Source organism: Lynx rufus, unplaced genomic scaffold (genome assembly GCF_022079265.1).
Source record: "Lynx rufus isolate CCGP_SWC_20201006 ecotype Redwood Valley unplaced genomic scaffold, mLynRuf1.p SCAF_8, whole genome shotgun sequence".
Classification (NCBI taxonomy): domain Eukaryota; kingdom Metazoa; phylum Chordata; class Mammalia; order Carnivora; family Felidae; genus Lynx; species Lynx rufus.
Window position 1 is genome coordinate 50375122 of NW_025814896.1, and position 22578 is coordinate 50397699.

General features: G+C 47.3%; 1 protein-coding gene across 1 annotated transcript in view; it reads right to left on the bottom strand.

Annotated features, from left to right (window-relative positions):
• Window positions 1-22578, bottom strand: part of NINL (ninein like) — a 175163-nt gene that overhangs the window by 37769 nt on the left and 114816 nt on the right. Inside the window, exons 15-19 of the mRNA XM_047068429.1 lie at window positions 13696-13825; window positions 10807-10916; window positions 9508-9836; window positions 9175-9213; window positions 6509-7678 (exon numbers count right to left, since the gene is read on the bottom strand). Of these exons, the coding sequence (XP_046924385.1) occupies window positions 6509-7678; window positions 9175-9213; window positions 9508-9836; window positions 10807-10916; window positions 13696-13825 (1778 nt within the window). The remainder of the gene's footprint in view (window positions 1-6508; window positions 7679-9174; window positions 9214-9507; window positions 9837-10806; window positions 10917-13695; window positions 13826-22578) is intronic.

The window sequence follows — 22578 nt, forward strand, 5'->3', positions numbered from 1 at the left end:
GGCAGCAGAAGCAAAACAACAGAATTAGATCCCATAGGAACCTCAGATATTGGAATTACCAGACACAAACTAGAGATAAATATTATAAAATGTTTATGCAAATAAAAGATGGAAATAAAAAAAAAATAAGCAACAAAAACCTATCAAAAATGATCAGACCAAACAGGACAAAATAGGATTTTTGGAAATGAAAAAAAAAAAAGGCAATGTCAAACTAAAACCTCATTGAATGGGTTAAATGGCAGATTTAGATAGAGCTGAAGGAAGAATTACTGATCTGGAACACAGAAATGGGGGAAAAAAACACCCAGAATGAGACAAGTGAGAAAAGAAGATATGGAAGGGAAGAAATGGAGGGAAAGTGAAAAGCTCTAACATCATACATCTAATTGTAGAGCAAGAGGAAAATCCATATTTTAAAAATAATGGCTGGAAGGGGCGCCTAGATGCCTCAGTTGGTTGTGTCTGACTCTTGATCTCAGCTCAGGTCTTGATCTCAGGATAAGTTCAAACCCCACAATGAGCTCCATGCTGGATGTGAAGTCTACTTAAAGAATAATAAACTGAGGGTTGACGGGGGGTGGGTGGGGGTGGGTGAGGAGTATTGAGGAGGGCACCTGTTGGGATGAGCACTTGGTGTTGTATGGAAACCAATTTGACAATACATTTCATATTAAAAAAAAGAATAAATAAATAATGGCTGGAAGTTTTTCATAAGACACAAATTCAATGGGCACAATGCTTTTCTAAATACAGTAGGTAGAAAGAAAACCACACCCATGCCCTATCACCTGACAATTCCATTCTTAGGTACACTCCAACATAAATGTTCCAAAAGACATGGACAAGAACTTTCTTAGCAGTACTATTTGTGATGACCAAAACCTAAACTAAACACTACTCAAATTGCCTATCAACAAGTGAATGAGTAAACTGTAGTATATTCACATAACACTCCACAGCAATGAACCATATGAATGAGCTACAGCTATAAATCTTGAATCCTCCAGATGGGCCCAATGTAATCACAGGGTCCTTAAACGTGGAGGGAAGGGGCAGGATAGTGGGTATCAGAATGATGTGATGTAAGGCAGACCTGACCAGTCATCACTGTCTTTAGAGATGGAAGGGGGCCAAAAACAAGGAATGCAAACAGCCCACAGAAGCTAGAAAAGGCAAGAAGAGCAATTATCTTCTATAACTACAGGAAGGCAACCCTGCCAACATCTTAATTTTGGTCCAGTCATACCCATTTCCTTCTAAGCTCCAAAACTATAAAATAATAAATTGTGTTGTTTTAAGCCACTAACTTTGTGGTAATTTGTTACAGCAGCCATAGAAAATTAATACACATATACAGCAATAACTAAACAGAGTAGACTACTTAATGTCAACAGTGGAATCTTGAAGATACTGAATATGTTCAAAGGGCAGAGAACAGCCCTTAAATCTAGATTTGTGTTCCTAGGAACACTATCTTTCAAAAAAGAGGGAAATTTTGAGACATTTTCAGATAAACAGAAACTGAGGGAATTTACTCCAACAGAGTTTCACTAAGGGAACTTCTAAAGACTACACATTAGAAAGAAAAAGATCCTATAAAGAAGGCATGAGATATAAGAAGGAATCTAACCAAGGGGAAAATCAGGCATCCAAATGGAGGAATTCTGCAAAACACCTGGTCTTGATTTTTCAAAAACATCAATGTCCAAATTCCTAGAAACACACAATATGCCAAAACTGACTCATGAAGAAATAAAAAATCTAATTGGACCTATGACTAGTTAGGAGATTGAGTTAGTTAATCAAACGACTTGTAACAAAGAAATGCCCAGGAGCTACCAGGATTCCCTGGTGAGTTCTACCACACATTTAAAGAAGAAAATGCTAATACTTCTCAAACTCTTCCAAAATTTGAGGAGGAGGGGACACTTCCTAATTCATTCCACAGGGCCAGCATTACTATGATATCAAAGCCAGATAAAGACAGTACAGGAAAACTAGAGACCAATAGCCTTTACCAATATTGATGCTAAAATCCTCATAAAATACTAGCAATAATTATTAATAGGTACAGGGTTTCTGTTTGGAATGATGAAAAAGTTTTGGAAGTAGTCAGTGGTGATGACTGCACATTGTGTACACATGATGCCACCAAATTATATACTTAAAAGCAATTAAAATGGTTGATTTTACATTAGGTATATTTTACCATGATAAAAAAAAAGTCAACATCCACTGACAAAAAAATTAATAAAAAAAGATGGATACACTCTTAGATTAAAGGATATGGGGCACTTGGGTGGCTCAGTCAGTTGAGCAACCAATTCTTGATTTCGGCTCAGGTCATGATCTCACAGTTCATGGGATCAAGCCCCATGCTCGAGCATGCACGCTCGCTCTCTCTCTCTCTCTCTCTCTCTCTCGCGCTCTCGCTCTCTCTCAGTAAGTAAACTTTTTAAAAAAGGATATTAAAGAGATATGATTAACTAAATGCATGGCCTGATCCTTGATTAGATATAGGGTGAGTGAACAATCTAGAAAGAACATACCAAAACAACTGGTGAAATCTGGATGTAGAGTGCAAATTAAAAATAGCAGCATATTCATGCTAAATTTCCCATATGTGATAATGATCCTGTGGATATGCAGGAGAATGTCCTTGTTCTTACAGAACAACATGTTGAAACATTTAGCAGTAAAGAGTCATAATGTCTGCAATTATCTCCAATGATTCAGAAAAATTTTTTTTATATGAAGTTTATTGACAAATTGGTTTCCATACAACACCCAGTGCTCATCCCAAAAGGTGCCCTCCTCAATACCCATCACCCACCCGCCCCTCCCTCCCACCCCCCATCAACCCTCAGTTTGTTCTCAGTTTTTAACAGTCTCTTATGCTTTGGCTCTCTCCCACTCTAACGTCCTTTTTTTTTTTTTTTTTTTTTTTTCCTTCCCCTCCCCCATGGGTTCCTGTTAAGTTTCTCAGGATCCACATAAGAGTGAAACCATATGGTATCTGTCTTTCTCTGTATGGCTTATTTCACTTAGCATCACACTCTCCAGTTCCATCCACGTTGCTACAAAAGGCCATATTTCATTTTTTCTCACTGCCACGTAGTATTCCATTGTGTATATAAACCACAATTTCTTTATCCATTCATCAGTTGATGGACATTTAGGCTCTTTCCATAATTTGGCTATTGTTGAGAGTGCTGCTCTGGAAAGCAGTGTGGAGGTTCCTCAGAAAATTAAAAATAGACCTACCCTATGACCCAGCAATAGCGCTGCTAGGAATCTACCCAAGGGATACAGGAGTACAGAAAATATTTTAAAAGGGTATGTGTAGATTTGTGTGTGTGTAGAGCAAAATAGCAATAGGAGAGGTGACTGTGGATAAATTTAACCCTGTGGATATTCAGGTTACTCCTGCTATTCCCTAAAATACTGGCAGAAATTCTTTCACAATCCAAATCTGGTCGTGTATCTCTCTGCACTTTGCTTTCTTTTATGATAAAGGCCCAAATCTTCACCATGGCCTTCAAGATCCTGTAAGTCTGAGTTCTGCCCAACCTGTGAGCCTACAACTGCTGTGGGTTTGGAAGGTGGTCGCACGTGTTTACTTACAAGTGGCCACAAGGCCAATACACTGGGAGTTGTGGCCAAGGGTCTCCTGGCTGGTGTTGGGGCCAGACCTCCCCTCACAGAGCAGGAGCTGGGACTGGGGACCCAGCATTGGGGTTGGAGGGATGCCAATGAGCTCAGCAAGCACATGCATGTTGCTGAGCCTGGTAGATTCCTTCAGGCTGGTTTTGTGTGAACCAGCCTCTCAAGGGCTTCAGAGACAGGTGTTCCTCTCTCCTTCCAGGATTCTTCCCCTAAAAATGCAGCCCCTTGGTTTCCCCTTCCTCTGTGGGATCCTTCCTCAATTCACCCACCACACTCTGCGAAAGACACCACAGGCTCCTCATGTGTAACTGAATCCTGCCCTCCCCACTTCTTGGTCAGTGGCATTTCTGGGGAGTCCTCTGATTGCTCTGTGACCCATTTCCAACACCTTGTGTATATCCCATCCTCCTATAACTGATCAACTTGGCCTCCACACCCCTGCCAGCCAACTTCCTACACCTCTGATGCCATCACTCTGGTCCCCAGCCACTGTCACCTCTTGCCTGGACAGCTGTAATATCCACCTCCCCCTGCCCTCTGCCGGCCTCCGCATTGCCTTTATACCCACCCCACAGTCCCTGCAATATGCTCTTCTCAGTCTTCCTGGCTACCTGAGAGCACCTTTCCACATCTGCCTGGCTCAGAGCCCCAGCAGCCTGCCCCCTGAAAACCCTTCCCCTGCCCACGAGAGCTGGCTCCCATCTACATTCCCCCCTCTGCACAGTTATCTTCTCGTTCCCCAAAGCCTTCTAACCTGGGCCAAGCCTGCTTCTGCCCCAGCGCCTCCCCTGCCTTCCCAGACCTGACCCCCCACCTCCCAGAAAACTATCAGCTTGAATTTTGGTTGGTCATTTCTATACATTCACCTAGGCTTTCAGCATATGTGCACATGTCCCTGGAAAATGTACATGGTTTCAGCAGCATGGCCTCTAAGTTTCCTCATCCTTGAAACATGGTAACACATTTCTTCCTGACACTTGGACATGCAGGAAGCATGGTGCCTCCCTCATGGGCTGAAAGCTGTAAACATCTGTTCTGCTCTTTGCTGCAATCCCTAGCTGCACTGCCACACAGAAGATGCCCCATAAACACTGTCAAAAGACCCTGCTGAGACTACAGCTGTGACTATAGTTATAGGGTCAACAGGTGGGGAGTGCAGACCAGGAAGAGCAGAGAGAGGACAAGGGAAGCCTTCTGACTCAGGCCAGTGAGCAGCAGACCACTTGGCACTGGGCTGGGGAATCTGGACAGCACAGGTGTGGGCACACGCATCTGTCCATGGGGAGGTGTCCGAGAGGAACGGCACAGTGAGATTCAAGGCTCTTGGCTGCTTCTGTGCCCAAGGCCCTGGGTGTGCCTGGAGCCTACCATGGACTCATGCACAGAACAGGCCCCCACAGTGTGTCCATAGGGCCGGAGACCAGCCCCTGTGGGGGGCTTGCTATGGAGAAGTTGGGATAGTAAGTGCATGTTCTACACTCATTTTGTGCTCTGTGGCCTACTGGAGACATGGCACCATGGCAACTTGATGGATAAGGAAATTTAGAAGTCAGGCCACCACAAACAAGGTGCTACATGGCTCAGAGACACCCACCTAAGAGGCTGCACATCAAGCAATGTCTATAAACTGATAAACAGCCCCTTCAGGACAGCTATCTCTGAGAGGAGAGAGGAGGCTTAGCAATGGTGCCTAGGGACTTATAGCTATGCTCATAATTGTTTGTCAGCTGGGTGGTGCACTGACATTTATTCTGTTTGGTTTAACATAAATCCCAACTCTCCTTTTTTTTTTTTCCAAGGAAGCTACCCCACCATAGTCACCCAGACCCAGAAGCTGGTGCCTGAGCTGGAATGCAGGTCTCACCACACACCTGTGACCACATTCCAAGACAGACCCAAGTCACCTACTTGGACAAGTGACACAATACTTGACAGAGCCTCCATTTCCACAGGAAGTGGACCCCTCACAGGTGTGCTGTGTAGGGGTTAATGGGACTAAATGACACTTCACACAGAGCACTGACCATATCACGTGGCTGTGCCTGGCATGCAAGTACCTAAAACCTCTCCCAGGGCAGCCATCAGTCTCCTAAGGAGCCAGAAAAGCATCTAAGACCATGTGCTGCCGCATCTGGAAAAGCTTAGTTTCTAGAATTCTAGGCTTCTGAGAAAGAACATGTGTCAGCCTGAGTCCCCCAGGGGATCCTGGGAAGGAGGAGGGCCTGGATGCACACACGGGTGCTCTCTGCACTTTGCCCACAGACCAACATCTCCAGGACACCATCCCACCTTGAGGCTTCCCCTGGAGAGGAATCAACTGCAGCAGCATCTTGAAACCCCCTGAGCACTCACGCCCCACCCCAGCCTCCCAGAAGGTGCCAGGGCTGCCTGGATGGCTGCTGGCCTCCTCTGTTGCTCTACTTAGAAAGCACAGGAACTTGCAGTTCAAGGACAGTGCCTGGCACATGTGCTGGTGGGGCAAAGTAGTAGGTCCTGCTCAAAGTCAGCAGGAAGAGGGCTCAGGTGACCCAGAATTGAAGTGGGGCTCTAAACACAGTCTGTCTTTGTCTTTGCGAGATCAGCAAGAACTTCCTAAGGAAGACCAGGGGACACCAGTCAGCTTAGCTGCCCAGAATGACCCAGCTCTGCCCCCGCCCACTCGTTGGTTATCTGGTGACCTGTGGGATGCCCAGGGTCAGGGATGGGCTTATGACCGCTGCACAGGCACAAGAGTTACATAACCCCCATCAGCAGCTGTCATGAAACCCATGGGGGGGGGGGGCAGTGGTAGAGGTTAGAAGGTGTAGCTAGGCATTCTAAGAATGTTTAGAAACCAAACCTGTTGTTCTCTCTTGCATCTGCTTCTTTCTCAAGAGCCCAAACGACATACTCCAGCTGTAGCAGTTTGGTTTTCATGCCATCCTTCTCTTGCTCCAGAGCCATGTTGGCCTCTTCCTCCCGCAGGACCTCAAGCTGTTCCTGCCTGGCTCCCTGGGGGTCAGCAAGGTGCAGATGGGAGAACAAGGTGCCCTCCTTGGCCTTGTCACTGCTGTGCTGCAGCCCTTGCTCCAGGGTGCTGTTCCCACACCAGGCCTGTTCCTCCAAGGCCTGCCCTTGGCTCCCCATGGGGGCTAGCCCCCCACTCAGGTTCCCAGCTCGCTCAAGAATGGCTGGCTGCCTCTCAGTCTCTCCTCTGCCTGATGTTGGGGGCTGAGCTGGTGAGGCATCTCCCTCTGTTTTCCAGAGCAGCTCCTGGGCTTCAGGCTGATTCAGACCAGATGGGCCAATGGCAGGAGGTACCAGCTCCTCTAGGACTGCTTTCTTGTCCACTCCACGTTGATGCACCTGTAACCACCTCCCTGGGGGGGCAGAAGCTACCTCCTCAGGGTCAAGTACACCCTGACCATCCTCTCTGAGGCCAAGGTTCTCCAAGGACCCTCTGCAGGCCAAGGCAGGGTCTAGGGCTGGGCTCTGCCTGGGGTCCATATGGCACAAGTACCGGCCTGGCACATCCCTGTGCCTGGCTTGCCCATGGCCATGCCCAGCACCAGGTTCCTGCCACACCAGTGACTGCTCCCTCCTGCCTGCACAGAGGGGCATGGGGCCACCCATACCTTCTTGGTCACCACCTGCCACTGCTGGCCCATCCTTCAAGCAGGCCTGCAGCATGTCTTCTTCCTGCATAAGCTTTCCCATTTGCTTCCTACGGGCAAGCTCCAGTCTTTCCTTCTCCAGGGCAGAGGACCTGCAACATTGCATCTGCTCCTCACCTGTCAGCTCCTGCAGCTTTAGCTGCTGCCTTCCACAGAGTGGGAGGATCTCCTTCCCTTTGCCCTCCCTCCGCTCCTTCTCCAGATCATGCTGCTCTATCACCTCATGGACTTGCAGCAGGTGTTTCTGCTCTTCCTTCTCCTGCTGAGGCTGCAGCGCTAAGTCCTTACAGTGGGCAGTCTGCTGTAAGGCTTCCGTCCTTGAGAGCTTGTGGTTCAACTCAACTTCTGCCTCTTTCCTACAGAAACAGAGCACATCACAGGCACTGTGGGTGTAGCTCCAGGCCCAGCCCTTCCCCCCAGGGTTGGAAAGGCCTCCTCAAAGGCTCTTCTTGTCCTGACTGCAAACCTCCTCTTTGCCTGACCTGTTCTGTCCCTTCATCTCCCATGCACCCCAGAGCTCCATCCATGCCCTGGGACCCTCCTTAGAGGGTCTATTGGAGGATCTCTTCAGTGGGGTTGGGTTCTACATATAGAAGCTGACATGAAGCCACTCACACAGATGACTTTTAGTGTAAGTTGATTATAATTAAATAGGATAAAATTCAGTACCTGAGTCATGCAGGCCACATGTCCAGGACTCAGTAACCATATGTGGCTCATAGCTGCCATCATGGACAGAGCAGACACTGGATGTGTCCCCTATCACAGGAAGTTCTAAGGATAGAACTTTAGTGGTCTAAAGCTTTAGTGAGCCATGTGAATCTTGCCCACAGTCAAAACTACCCTTGAAGATTTGGTAAGTTGCTGGAACCAGGACAGCCCCAGGAGAATGGGGTCCCAGCTGAGGCGGGGGCACTAAGGGCGTGTTCTCTGCTCCTGGCCGGTGCTAGCCTGAGGACAGGACATATGGTTGTATGTGGCTCCAGCTCCAGCCTGAGGAGGGGCCATGAGCAAGAAGGTCCTCCAGATGGACAGCGCAGGATGGTGGGAGGGGCTACCCTGCACCGACCCCCCCTGTTGCTGGTGGGGTCTAGAAGGACTTGGGTCAAGACCCTTATCACACAGCTCTGGGGTTTAAGAGAAAATAACTTAAAGCTCAGAAGAAGTACATGGCTTAAAAATGACCTTTATGGTCCTCTAGGAGAGGGACAGTTCCTGTCAGGCCTTAAGGGCCTGGGGCCCCTCCACTGTGTCATCTGGAGTGCAAGGAGGAGGGAACACCCACAGACTTGGAGGGCAGTCTGGTCTTTCACAGCACATCTCATGTATTTGAGCTACCCCCAATCATCAAGCCAAAGAAGGGGAAAGTGTACCCCACCCAGACTGGAGGGCGCGTTTCCATATACAGGTGGCAAACATCCTGCAATCAGGGGGTGACTGATGCCATGTGTACTCAGCTCCACCACTGGAACTCCACTGAGCCCTACACAGCCTCTCCATGAGGAGCGGAAGTACGGTGGGCCCCTCCACTGTGAGTAGTCAGATCAGCCCTGGGTCAACGTATGGGCGTGGTCATCCCCGCCTGAGCTGGGCAGGTCCAAGACTCCCCACAAGTCACAGAGGGGCTGACTAACCAGCACCATGGCTGAAATAACTAGTCATTCACTCTATTAAGTCAGACCCATATGGACATATGGGTATTTTTCACATAACTATGATACCGTTGGATACAAAATGCCATATTCGTTTTCCAAATAAAACTTTCCTCCTCTTTGCTCATATATTTTGACCTTTTCAAGAACCTCACTAACCCAAATTACTCGTCTTTCCCATGGTTTTAGGGCTTTTATACCTTTTATCCATCTCCTCATGTGTTATATAATACAACATCCTGGAAAATTAGAATGAGATATTAAATGAAGAACATTTAAGAACCTTTGCTATCAGCGAGTCTAAGGCAGAATTCTACAAGGAATTTTAACTACTCTACTCTAGTTAACACATTTTTAATGCAAAGGAACAATCCTTATGATCCTATTCTTTCAATGTTCACCCACCTGCCCTGAGAAAAAGCACCCCGTTAGCAGGCACTGTGATTCTGAGCAGTTTGCCTAATGCAATTTCAAATTTGGGTTCTTGGCAAGAAACCCTAGATGTGAGATCCTGAAAGGACACGGCACCCAACCTGACTCGCTGAAGCTCCTTCCGATGCCTCTGGCGCTGCTCCTGCTTCAGTGGGTCCTGTTCCTGGGCCAGCCGCTGGGCTGGGCCAGATAGCGCCTGTGCACAGCACTGTCCCAACACTGCCCTCTCTGTCAAGGGGCTGTGGGAAGCCTGCTGGAGCTGGTCCTGCAGGCCTCGGATGAGCTCCTGAGACTTCATGAGCAGCACCTCCAGGTCGGCCCTCCTGCACTCCAACACACGGACCTCAAGCCTGAAGGCCTGCTGCATTTCCTCCCTCTCCTTTGCAAAGTCCCTTCTCATCACCTCCATTTCCCTTTCATAGGAATTTACCTGAGAAGAGAAACGTGAGCAGCAAAGATAAAGAGGTCCTGAGAATGACTTACCTTACAATGTGAAACAGAAATAACGGACTTCCAGGCACAACATCCAAAGAACTAGTGGCCGAGACCCGACAAAGTGCACAGGCTTGTGAGGGTAACAGCTATGCTAACGACAGTCAAGCCTCCCCCAGGGTGCAGTGTGGCTGTGGGCTTCTGTTGTCTTGCATAACCTTCACAAGGGCCCCAGGGGGCAGGTCCAGCAGGTGGGGAACAGAGGCTGGGACCATACCAGACCAGGTGCTTGGTCAGGCCTCCAAGGAGGGCAGAGAGTGAAACAACTGAGAGAACTGGGGAACCTTCATGAGACCAGCAGGTGACTCTGAACATCCTTGAGGCAGGAGTTTCCAGCAAATGCATCCAGGGAGCCCAGGGCACAAGCGCAAGACATGTAATCCCACCTTGCTGCTACTCTTAACTCTGACAACAAATCATGAAAACAAGTCATGGATCCTGTCCCTTAACCCACTACAATCTGCTAACGGAGCAGGAGAGAAGTTTATCTAAGAAGACAGACTCAGCCAGGGTCCTGGCCACAAGGTCACAGAGTACCCCACAAGGGGCAATCCCAGGGTTGTTTCTGCTTAGAATACAGCCAGGAGGTGTTCTTCCCCTTCAGCAGAGTGAGCAGGGAGCTCTGGCCTTGTGCAACCCTTGTGAATTCGGGTACACATAACCTCATTCCCTCCCTTAATTGGTCTTTCCTTATCTCTTGCCTACTTCCAAAGAGGGTGTGAGGCAGAATGTACATTTTATTTTAAAACGTTTCCCCATAATCTTTTGTCCCCCGTAGCAGGCTTACTATGGGGCCCAGAGTCTAGGGCACACGTGTGCATGCGGAAACGTGCACTGCCAAGCGAAGCTTTCTAGCATGCAGCAGGAAGCCTCTCTGTGTCCCTGTGGCCATCCTCACTCCCCCTGACCTTGGTCTCCAGCTGGATCTTGAGGTCTTGGTAGTGTTCCTTCACCTGCTCCATCATTATCTCGGTTTCTAAACTCACTGGAATGCAATCACCCACAAATGAAGTGATGCCTGCAAACGAGAAGACATTTCCATTTATGACCTGCCAAGGATGCCATGGGTCTATTCCTAGCCTTCCAATCTGACATCTGGACAGCACTGAGTATTCAGCCCAGCCTTCCTCCACCATGCCCCCCACCAAGCACAACCTTCCATGGGCACCTTCTGCAAAAGGAACGCAGTGCTGGTGGAGACAGCTGACCCTCAAAGGTTTCCACAAGCAATGTTATCTTGAGCTCTCAAAGTAGGAGCTCTTCAGAAATCAGGTCTCTTTGACCTAACACTCGTTCCTCAAAGATATAACCAGGAAGCTCCCTGCACGAACCATCAGGCCCTTGGATTCCCTAAAAGATGGCATACATGGTACTTTTACTACCCCCTGAATTCTGTTCCCGGATGATGCCAGGTACCCTGAGGAACTGGGAAGACAGACAAGGCACAGACTAACTTCTGGAGCAGTCAATGCTTTATGATGAGGCATTATGAGCCTATTTCTTCAATCTTTTTATCTTAGCTCCTCCGTTTTCTTGGAGACTCTATGTTACTTACTTTTATATGATAATAATATGGACTTTCAACAAATACATTAGGCATGGTAAATACTCATGGAGCAAAGCTTCTGACAGATCACAGGAAAGAGGACATAAGCGACTGCTTGTTCCAGATGACTTTTCTCACAGACCAACAATGTCAGATGTCCTTGCAGCTCATTTTGTGAGGCACCCATAGAACCACAAGCACCACCAGCACCCCCTGGGGTACTAGGCATTCCCAATGCTGTGTGTGTTGAGAGGCACACCAAAGAGTTGACTCAGAATGTGAGTTTTGGCTACTGCTCAGGTTTCATCTGTGTTGGGTCAGTCTGGGGCTGGGAAAGTGAAGGGAAATGACACACCCCTTAACTATTTTCCATGAAAACAAGTGACTGAGAACTATGTGGTTGAGAGAAGTCAGGACAAGCACCTTAGGAAAGAAAGCAGCCTCTCCCTTGACAGCTAGAGCTGCCACATGGTTTTGGCTGAGCAGGCCTGGGTGAAGGAACACCAGGCTGGAGTGGCTCCAGCTGGAAGCACTAATGGGACAGCTACCGTGATCCACACAGCCCTTCCCCCCAAGACTCCCCTGTGGCAGCAGACAGATACCCCCCCCTTTGAAGGGACTGATGGAAACTGTGATCAGATGCGGGGGGTGGGGGGGGGGCAAAGGGAAAGAGAAAGGGCTTTGGTGGGCAGATCAGTGATGACATAAAGCCAGAGGCTGCCTTTCAGTGCCACAACCCAAGGTCTTCTGGACAAGGGCCACCCAAGGTACAGGACACTAGCTCTGCTGCTCCCTGGGTTACAAGTTGGTGGCTCTTGACAAAGGTTCCATGCTCTGTGTATCCCGGGCTCCTTTCCAGGGACAAGTTCCTCCTTGTGGTCAGGCTGCCCACCTAGCCACATGTAACACTTACCTGAGGATGTGATAATGTCCAGTGTGCTGGCCATACCCCAACACCTCCCAGCTGAGGGCTGTAGACTACAAGTCATGGACTTGGAGCCATTAGACTCCACTAAAGAAGGCCTAAAGGGGCGAGGAAGCTGGACCCACATGCACAGAAAGCCCCACTCAGTTCCCCTTGGAGGGTCCCATGTTGGCTCTCTTAGGTACAAACTTTTTTTTCTGTTTTATGAAGTAAACAGCTTTAGGACAATATGGTAGCTCTGAGTGCTCTCAGGATTGCAGATGAGAACAAGATGCTCTCTGAGGGGCTGACTCTGCCTTGATACACAGTCAGTGGAGGCAGCCAAGTGGCCAGAGGTAGGGAAGTCCTTGCGGTCCCCTTGTGTACTCCCACCAGCAGCAGCATGCATGGAGCCATGGGCAACATGTGAACTTGCATGCTGCCGACTGCACACAACTGTAAGGAAAGGCGGCAACCAGCCAAACCCACCCTGTCCTCCAGAGGAACCACGGAAACCTCAGGGACAGCTGGGGCATCTGAACCCCCACCCCACCCATTCTGGTCTCTAGTAGGAGGCAACAAGTTAAACACAGGGCACTGAGGTCTCCTGGTGTTTGGAGCTTGTCCCAAACCTCACAGGCTGAAGAGTTGGGGAGCAGGAAGACTTGATCTTTTTCAAGTGACACCTTCAGCATCAGCTCTGTGCATGGGTACCAAGGTACCAAGGCCCCACCCCACCTTGACCCTTTCCACACATTCCAGGCAGTAAACATCAGCCCTATTCTGCCATGGTCCATGTGAGGCCTCTGTGAATATCGGAAGTCCCTGATGCATTTCACACAATCTAGCACTTTCCCTGAGAGCTGTTACAGACCTAAGACCAGACCTCATGCTCTGTATGACCCCCAGCCTCTCCTCTCCTCCCTTCCCTTCCCTAAATGACTGTGTCCAACCATGCTGAACGATCACCCTGGGACATTTCTATGGATCCTCCCCACGACCCAAGGGGCTTACTAGGTCATGCCTGTCCTGAGGTCACTACAAGGTCATCATAACTTCACCATCTCTACCTAAATGGTAAAACCTTCACCCTCTTCTTCCCTTGAGCCTCTGGATATTGTCCCTGGCCTTGGGTTATAGGCCATTCTCCCAAATGTGCTGGTCCAAAGGGGCTCATGACCCTCTGGAAGCCTGACATGCTGTGGAGCTGGCCCCCCCTCCTATAGAGTGCCCCTGGATCAGGGGGCAGCTCATGCAGTGGGGGCAGACAGATATCCATTGCCACCAGCCCCTGCTCTCCCACAGCAGGAGCACACAATCCCTTACCTCCCAGGACTGGGCTCCTACCTGTTGGGCCATGTCCAGAGAGCAGCCGTTCCTCTGGCTGTGCATGGGGACGGCCACGCCAACTCGGAGGCAGCTGTGCCCGCAGGCCTTCCAGTGCAGTTTGCAGCTCGTCGTTGTGGTCCTGCAGGTCCTACAGAGCAGAGCCAGACACCCCCTGCAGCCAATATGGCCACCTGAGGAGTGGTGAGGAGCACAGCAGTATGGAGCTGGCCCGCCCAGGGAGCAGCCAGGTGTCAGGCCCTGACTTCCAGCACACAACACGTAAACTGTATTCTAGCTTCCTAATGACAGGTGAGCCTAACGAAAGCTCTTCCTGACTTTCTTATGCTCTGCACCACTTTCAGGGCCACTTCCTGACTTTCTTATGCTCTGCACCACTTTCAACCACGGGATACACGGGAGGGGCTAAGAAAAAAAAAAAAAGACTGAAGTGGAAATTGAGGAGGAATGTAGAAAATACAGAGAACCATTAATATTTGAAACTCTAGTGGTTTAAGACCATAATGATGTTGTGACGTGGGTGTGAGACAGCACTGTCTGGGATGTGTCCTGGGATTCTTTCCTTTCCTGTTGTTGAATTTCCAAGGGTTCTTTCTACAGCTACTGAGAAAAGAGAATACCATGTGTTTCAGACCAAGGGCCACAAAGAAAAATGACTGTGTCAAACAGAAAGGATGGTGGGTGAGCATGCACATAGGTGGATGTGAGGGGATTTGAGGAGGAGGGGTCATGAAAGCTTCAGAGGAAAGGTCTCATTTATAACCAGCATAATTTTGTCCACACTTGAATGAAACACATCTCAACAAGCACACCCTGTCATCTGACTTTTAAAGGGCTAGAAAGGGTAGAGTTTATAGCTGCCTTCCTAGATGGTCCCACAGCTGCATGTGGTCCCACAGCTGCACATCCACTCATGACTCTGGATCTAAGTCCTCCTTCCCTGGAACCCCAGTGGGCCTGTGACTGACTAACCTGGAGGATAGCACAAGTGATGCTGTGTCTTCCAAGGATGCAGCTTTCAGCCATCTTCTTCTTTTGGGACACTCCCAAAAGTGCAGCCAAGGCCACATGGAGAGGATTGAGGGCCCAGCCCATGGCATACCTCTCACAAGGCTCCACACATCCCTCTCTGTCTTGTCTTTTTTTAAAAATTTTAATTTAATTTAATTTAATTTTTGTTTTATTTTATTTTTATTTTATTTTTTTAATATGAAATTTATTGTCAAATTGGTTTCCATACAACACCCAGTGCTCATCCCAACAGGTGCCCTCCTCAATACCCATCACCCACCCTCCCCTACCTCCCACCCCCCATCAACCCTCAGTTTGTTCTCAGTTTTTAAGAGTCACTTATGTTTTGGCTCCCTCCCTCTCTAACCTCTCTTTTTTTTTTCCCTTCCCCTCCCCCATGGTCTTCTGTTAAGTTTCTCAGAATCCACATAGGAGTGAAAACATGGTATCTGTCTTTCCCTGTATGACTTATTTCATTTAGCATAACACTCTCCAGTTCCATCCATGTTGCTACAAAAGGCCATATTTCATTCTTTCTCATTGCCATGTAGTATTCCATTGTGTATATACACCACAACTTCTTTATCCATTCATCAGTTGATGGACATTTAGGCTCTTTCCATAATTTGGCTATTGTTGAGAGTGCTGCTATAAACACTGGGGTACAAGTGCCCCTATGCATCAGCACTCCTGTATCTCTTGGGTAATTCCTAGCAGTGCTATTGCTGAGTCATAGGGTAGATCTAGTTTTAATTTTTTGAGGAACCTCCACACTGTTTTCCAGAGCGGCTGCACCAGTTTGCATTCCCACCAACAGTGCAAGAGGGTTCCTGCTTCTCCATATCCTCACGAGCATCTGTAGTCTCCTGATTTGTTCATTTTAGCCACTCTGACTGGTGTGAGGTAGTATCTGAGTGTGGTTTTGATTTGTATTTCCCTGAGGAGGAGCAACGTTGAGCATCTTTTCATGTGCCTGTTGGCCATCTGGATGTCTTCTTTAGAGAAGTGTCTATTCATGTTTTCTGCCCATTTCTTCACTGGATTATTCGTTTTTTGGGTACGGAGTTTGGTGTGTTCTTTATAGATTTTGGATACTAGCCCTTTGTCCGATATGTCATTTGCAAATATCTTTTCCCATTCTGTTGGTTGCCTTTTAGTTTTGTTCCTCTCTGGTTTTTGAATGCTATTTGAGTTTCCTCTCCAAGCAGCTCTCACTGAATAAACCTAATCTTCATAAAACTGGTCTTATCGGCCATCGCCTGGTCTGTAACTGCATCTCCCCTGGAGAAGAATCCTCTTATTGGCAATTCTAGGCAGCAGGAGAAGGGACAGGCTCTGCATAGATGCTGTAAGACCCTTCACAAAGGGTCACTGTACCTCATTCAGAAGCTCCTGGGCAAATATAAGAGTTTCCCGACGGAAAGAGCAACTCTGGGGGGAAAAGGGCAGGGCTAGCAAGTTAGAGCTTTGGGGCAAGTCTGCAGAGCAGAGCATGTACACAGCCTGGTTGCTGACACAGCCTGTGATCACTGCTGCTCTAGCTTTGGCATATCTAAGATGGCAGTGCTCACCACACAGGCCACCAAGCAGCTCAGGTATGGTCAGTCTGAACCAACATGGCTGTAGCCTAAAATCTACACGGAATTTCAAAGACTGGATTCCAAAAACAGGATGTAAAATATCTCATTAAAAATTTGCTTATATTGGGGCACCTAGGTGGCTCTGTCGGTTAAGTGTCCAACTCTTGATTTTGGCTCAGGTCATGATATCACAGTTTCATGAGTTCAAGCTCCACATCTTGCTCTGCACTGACTGTGGAGCCTGCTTGGGATTCTCTCCTCTCCCCCTCTCTCTGCCCCTCCCCCCACTTGTGCTCTGTCTCTGTCAAAATAAATAAACTTTAAAAATTGCTTATATTGATTATATGTTGAAACGATAATTGTGTGGATATAATGGATTAAATGTTACTAAAATTATTTCTTTTTATATGTTTCAGTATGCCTACAGAAAAACTTAAAATTACATGTGTACCTTGTATTGAGTATTCTGAGAATATACACACATCCCATAAATTCAGCAGTACCAGAAAACAGGTTCTCTTAGGTGCTATGCTAGCCATAGACTTCTTTGCTCTCAAGACAGAGCAGGGAATGTGCTCAGTTCTAACTGATGAGGGTGACATGTGCCATCCTAGGCACCAGCCATGGGCTTCAGCTCTATACAGTGGGTGTCTGGTGGGGCTGGGGAACCAGGTGCCTGTTTATTTTCACATGGACTCACATTTACTGGGTGTGCCTATGGGTGCCAAAGACAGTTATAGGGCGTTATTGCACCAGCCAGGAAAGGCAACAAGGCCATTGCCCTGATATGGCAGCATGAAGGGTCCAAGGGGAGGGTGGGATTTCAACAGCAGCACTGGAAAGTGCCAGAAAGGAAGATGGTGCCAGCAGGTTGGCTAGGACTACAGGCTGGGCCTGAGTATGCATATATATAAGTGAGGGAAGGAGGGGGGCAGATAAAGAACCACCTAAGATGGGCAATGGTGGGGACATCTGTTAGGGGTTGTTGTGTGTCTCAATCCATTCGGGCTTCTATAACAAATTTCCACAGACAGGGTTCATAAGTAACAGAAATTTAGTTCTCATAGTTCTGAGACTAGAAGTCCATGATCAAGGTGCTGACAGATATAGTGTCTGGTGAGGGCTTCCTTGTTGGTAGTTGGTGGTCTTTTCCTGTCCCATGGTGGAACAGATGGGGGAGTTCTCTGGGGTCCCTTATACAAATCACTAATACCTTTCACTGGGCCCCACCCTTATGACCTAATCGTCCCCAAAGGCCCTACCTCCTAACATTGTCACACTGGGAGCACAAGCTACAACATAAGAATTTGAGGAAACACAAGCATTCCATCTGTAACAGTGTGGAAATGAGGGAAGGGAAAATCTGCATTTGGGGTGTCTGACCAAGGACACACTCCTCCATTATAGTGTCCACCCAAAGCAACAGCAGAAACATGAAATCACAGAGAACACTGATTAACATTCACACTCCCCTTTAATCAAAGGCAGCCTCGCCAACGAAATTAAGATTGAGAAAGACATAACAAAAAGCTAAAATGACAGTTAAATGGGGAGAGGATTTGGCAACAAGGGAAAGCACAGTCTCACTGCTAACAAATATCCTGGTTACAAAGTACAGGGAAACGCAGAGCAGTGACTTTGGAAAGGTTGGGTGACACACCACGGGGAAGGTTGAAAGTTGCCTCTACCTCTGGAGACTGACTCTAAAAACACCATTAGCCAGGGGGGCTCCTGGGTGGCTTAGTTGGTTAAGTGTCCCAACTTTGGCTCAGGTTATGATCTCACTGCTCATGAGTTCGAGCCCCGCATCAGGCTCTGTGCTGACAGCTTGGAGCCTGCTTTGAATTCTGTCTCCATCTCCCTGCCCTTCTCCTGCTCGTGCTCTCTGTCTCTCTAATATAAAATAAAACATAAAAAATTAAAAGTAAATAAAAATAAAACACCATTAGCCAGAGGCAGTGACCCTCCAGTAGCAAAGAACAGAGGAACAGGACGCCTATGGCTTATAGGAGAACACCAAGGGCCAACTGATAGATGCAGAATGGGTGCTGGGCTTGGGAAATCATTATTTTGCAGCCATCATGGTAAAGACTGGATACTATCCAATTGGATATTAAATCCAGGGAAAATTTTGATGAAGAACAGGATGTTTATGTCATTTTTAAGTGTCTCCCTACTGATTGCTTATTAGTTGCATGGGAGAAAAAAAACCAGTAACTATACAATGGGGAAATTAGGCAACACCTTAACATCACCTATGCTGTCTGGCTGAGAACACATAATCCTAATTTAATACAAAAGAAATATCAGAACAACACGAAATAAGAATGTTTAAAAATCTCTCTTTAAAAATATCCATGTCTGGGGCGCCTGGGTGGCTTGGTCAGTTAAGCGTCTGACTTCGGCTCAGGTCATGATCTCACGGTCCGTGAGTTCGAGCCCCGTGTCGGGCTCTGTGCTGACAGCTCAGAGCCTGGAGCCTGTTTCAGATTCTTTGTCTCCCTCTCTCTCTGCACCTCCCCTGTTCATGCTCTGTCTCAAAAATAAATAAACGTTAAAAAAAATTTAAAAAAAAAATAAATAAATAAAATAAAAAATAAAAATATCCATGTCAGAGACAAAGAAAAGGCTGTGGGAATGTGCTGGAGACTGTTAGGATTTAACACCCAAGGTGATGGTTTTGGAGGCCGGGACTTTGGGAGGTGATAGGATCATGAGGTCTACTAGAACCCTGGGGTCATGAGGGATTAGTGCCCTGTTGTTCGAGATCCCAGAGAAATCCCTTGGAGGCAGCCTTTCCATCTGTACCAGGAAGAGAGCTCTCACCCAATACCAAACCACAAGCCTGACTCCGAGCTAAGGGAATTTCTAGTAGATGCTTCTGCCTGTCTTACCTTTTAGGAACTAAATTCCTAGAGGCTTCTGCCTAGCTGTCAATCTCACCTTTTATTTTATTTTATTTTACTTTATTTTATTTTTTATTTTTTTAATGCTTATTTTTGAGAGAGAGAGAGAGGGAGACACAGAATCTGAAGCAGGCTCCAGGCTCCAAGCTGTCAGCACAGAGCCCCACATGCGGGGCTCAAACTCACAAACCGTGCAATCATGACCTGAGCCAAAGTCAGATGCTTAACTGACTGAGTGTCTGACTCTTGTTTTCGGCTCAGGTCATGATCTCACAGTTTTGTGGGTTCAAGCCCGCATCGGGCTCTGTGCTGGCTGACAGCACAGAGCCTGCTTGGAATTCTCTGCCTCCTTCTCTCTCTGCCCCTCTCCCTCCCACTGGCGCCTGAGGTCTCCATCTCTCTCAAAATGAACTCTAAAAAAATTTTTTAAACAAATTAACAAACTGCTAGAAAAAGAAACACTGGGGTGCCTGGGTGGCCCAGTCAGTTATGTATCCCACTTGATTTCAGCTCAGGTCATGAACTCACGGTTTATGAGATCAAGCCCCATGTCGGGCTCAGCACTAACAGTGTAGAGCCTGGTTGGGATTCTGTCTCTCCCTCTCTGCCCTTCCTGGGCTCATCCTCACAATCAGTCAATCAATCAATCAGAAAAAAAAAAACAAAAAACCAAAAACAAAAAACAAAACTTGAGGAGGCCAGAGTGCAGACAGCAGCACTTTCAACAATAGCCAAATTATGGAAAGAGCCTAAATGTCCATCAACTGACGAATGGATAAAGAAGATGTGGTTTATATATACAATGGAATACTACTTGGCAATGAGAAAGAATGAAATATGGCCTTTTGTAGCAACATGGATGGAACTGGAGAGTGTTATGCTAAATGAAATAAGTCATACAGGGAAAGACAGATACCATGTTTTCACTCCTATGTGGATTCTGAGAAACTTAACAGAAGACCATGGGGGAGGGGAAAGGGAAAATAAAAGTTACAGAGAGTGGGAGGCAAACCATGTTCTTGTATACTGAGAACAAACTGAGGGTTGATGGGGGGTGGGAGAGAGGGGAAAGTGTGTGATGGGCATGGAGGAGGGCACTTGTTGGGATGAGCACTGGGTGTTGTATGGCAACCAATTTGTCAATAAATTATATTAAAAAAAAAAAGTGATGGACAGTTACCTCAGCCTCATTATAATGTGAAAATCCCTCTCTGAATATTGATCCCGAGCCCCAGTAACAGGAGCCTGCTGCTTTCCCTTGTTTGGCTGTTTTAATTACTCCCCATTATCTCCCTATTCCTACAAATAAAGCAAGCTTGTGAGGCAGCTCCACTGGCGTAGTCTCTGTCTGCATCTCACCAAAGGAGGAGGCCCACTTGAGTTCAGTAACACCACCTCCAGAACTGTGGGAACTAACTCTGGTTTATAATTTCCCCATCTATGACGTTTTTGTTGTAGCAGCCCAAACAGCCTAAGACATAATGTTTCAGACTAAAGGACCTTACACAGACAACTAAAGGCAACATCTGACCCTACAATGGATCCTGTAGGTTAACTAACAAAACTAAAATACAACCAGCATGTTGTATTCCCATGTATCTGTGGGAATCATGAAGTTAATAAGTGTGTCACAGTTAGGTGGAATGGGAAGCTGGGTCTTCTGGAAGAAAAGCCCAGATTTCTGGCTTTTGCACATTTCTGTGGTGTAAATAACTCTCACAAGAGCTGATTTTAAGCTATCAAAGGTTTAGCAAGAAGCTGGCAAAACTCCTGAACACTGAACAATCAACTCTGTGCACATGCACACCACTGCAAGGAAGCAGGACTAAGCCTGTTCTTCGGAAATGTGTACTGAGTGTAGAGGGGTGGAGTGGCCCCGTGATGCACTCACCCTGAGATGTTCAGAAAATAACTGTGTATACATATTCACATCCATACACAGCACACAAGTGAGCAAACATGCAACGAGCACATGGAGTAAAATGTAAACAACAGGTGAATATGGGCAAAAGGTATCCAGGTGTCCCTGCCACTGTTTTCACTTTTGTAACTTCATGTATTAGAAATTATTTTCCAATGAAAAGTTTTCTTAATGCTCTAAATGTTACTGTGAAACAATCAAAAATATTTTTAAAAATGGAAAAAGCAAATATCTGAATAGATTAACACTAATATGTTCAATATTTCTGATGTTTCAAGAAGTCAAATTTTAAGAACCAAAAGTGAAATTAGTAACAGAGTCCCATGAAAGAAAGATGGATTTATGGGTGTTTGAAAGATTCAGTGGACTAAAGTAACGTATTAACTGATGATTAGTTACAGGCTCTAAGTCCAGGCAACAAGCTTAAAGGGAGGGAGGAAACACAACATGTGACTGCAATCCCACCTGCACAACAGACCCTAACACATGACAGCAGGGGGTTCAGGAGGAGGGTGACGCAGCTGACAAACACAGGATTTCAGGAGGGTACCCTGGCATCGGGGTTTGGAGCAGAGGAAAAGAGCACAGGGCAGGAAACAGTGGGTCACGTCACACTCCAGAACAGCATGGGCTCACCTTTATCCTCTGGTGTTGCCAAAGCAATGTACAGCAGGAACAAAGTCAATTCTGACTTTAATTTGGAGGGAGATCATTAAGAAGTGAATTGATCACAGACCCTTAATAACAAACAATAATGTTTTATCTGTTGGGGTCCTGGATCATTTTAAGAGTGTAACAGGGGTGTGATACGTTTCAGCACCACTGACCTATTGTTCACCACCTATGCCTTGCTCTGCGGTGTCTCTAACTAATGGATGGCCCTTGGTAGGTTTGGCTACCTGCATGGTGCCTGGAAACACTGAGGGGGGCTTCAGAACTGGTGCCAGTCTATCAGCCTTGGCCAGCCTGTGGGGGGCTCAGCATGGGCACCACACAGGCAAGTTGGGTCACCTCTCCTTGAAGAACATGAAACTTGGGAGGATCCATTAGTAGAACACAGGCTGAGATCACAGGCTCCACTTGCTCTGCTCATACACGGATGCTCCTGCTGACCCATACTGGACTATCCTTCATGTGGAGGTCAGGAATGTGGGCCACTATGAATGACAGGCCACTCCCAGGCAGGAGGGTGAAGTATGAGGCCTACACACTACCACCCAGGTGTGAACCAGTCAGACCCTGATAACTTGCACCATCCACCCATCTCATGGGCTCTAACACCCCACTCTTAGCAAGCACGGCCAGGAGAAGGCTGCGCAGCCTTCTGGCACCAGATCTCTGGAGGGCCAAGCTCTCAGAACCTTCCCCAGCACCATTGCCCTTGCTGTAAAGTGGGCTGGATGGTTCAGGGCAGGGATGCATGAAGACCCCATGCACCAAAGACAAAAGCAATGTCCCAGTGCAA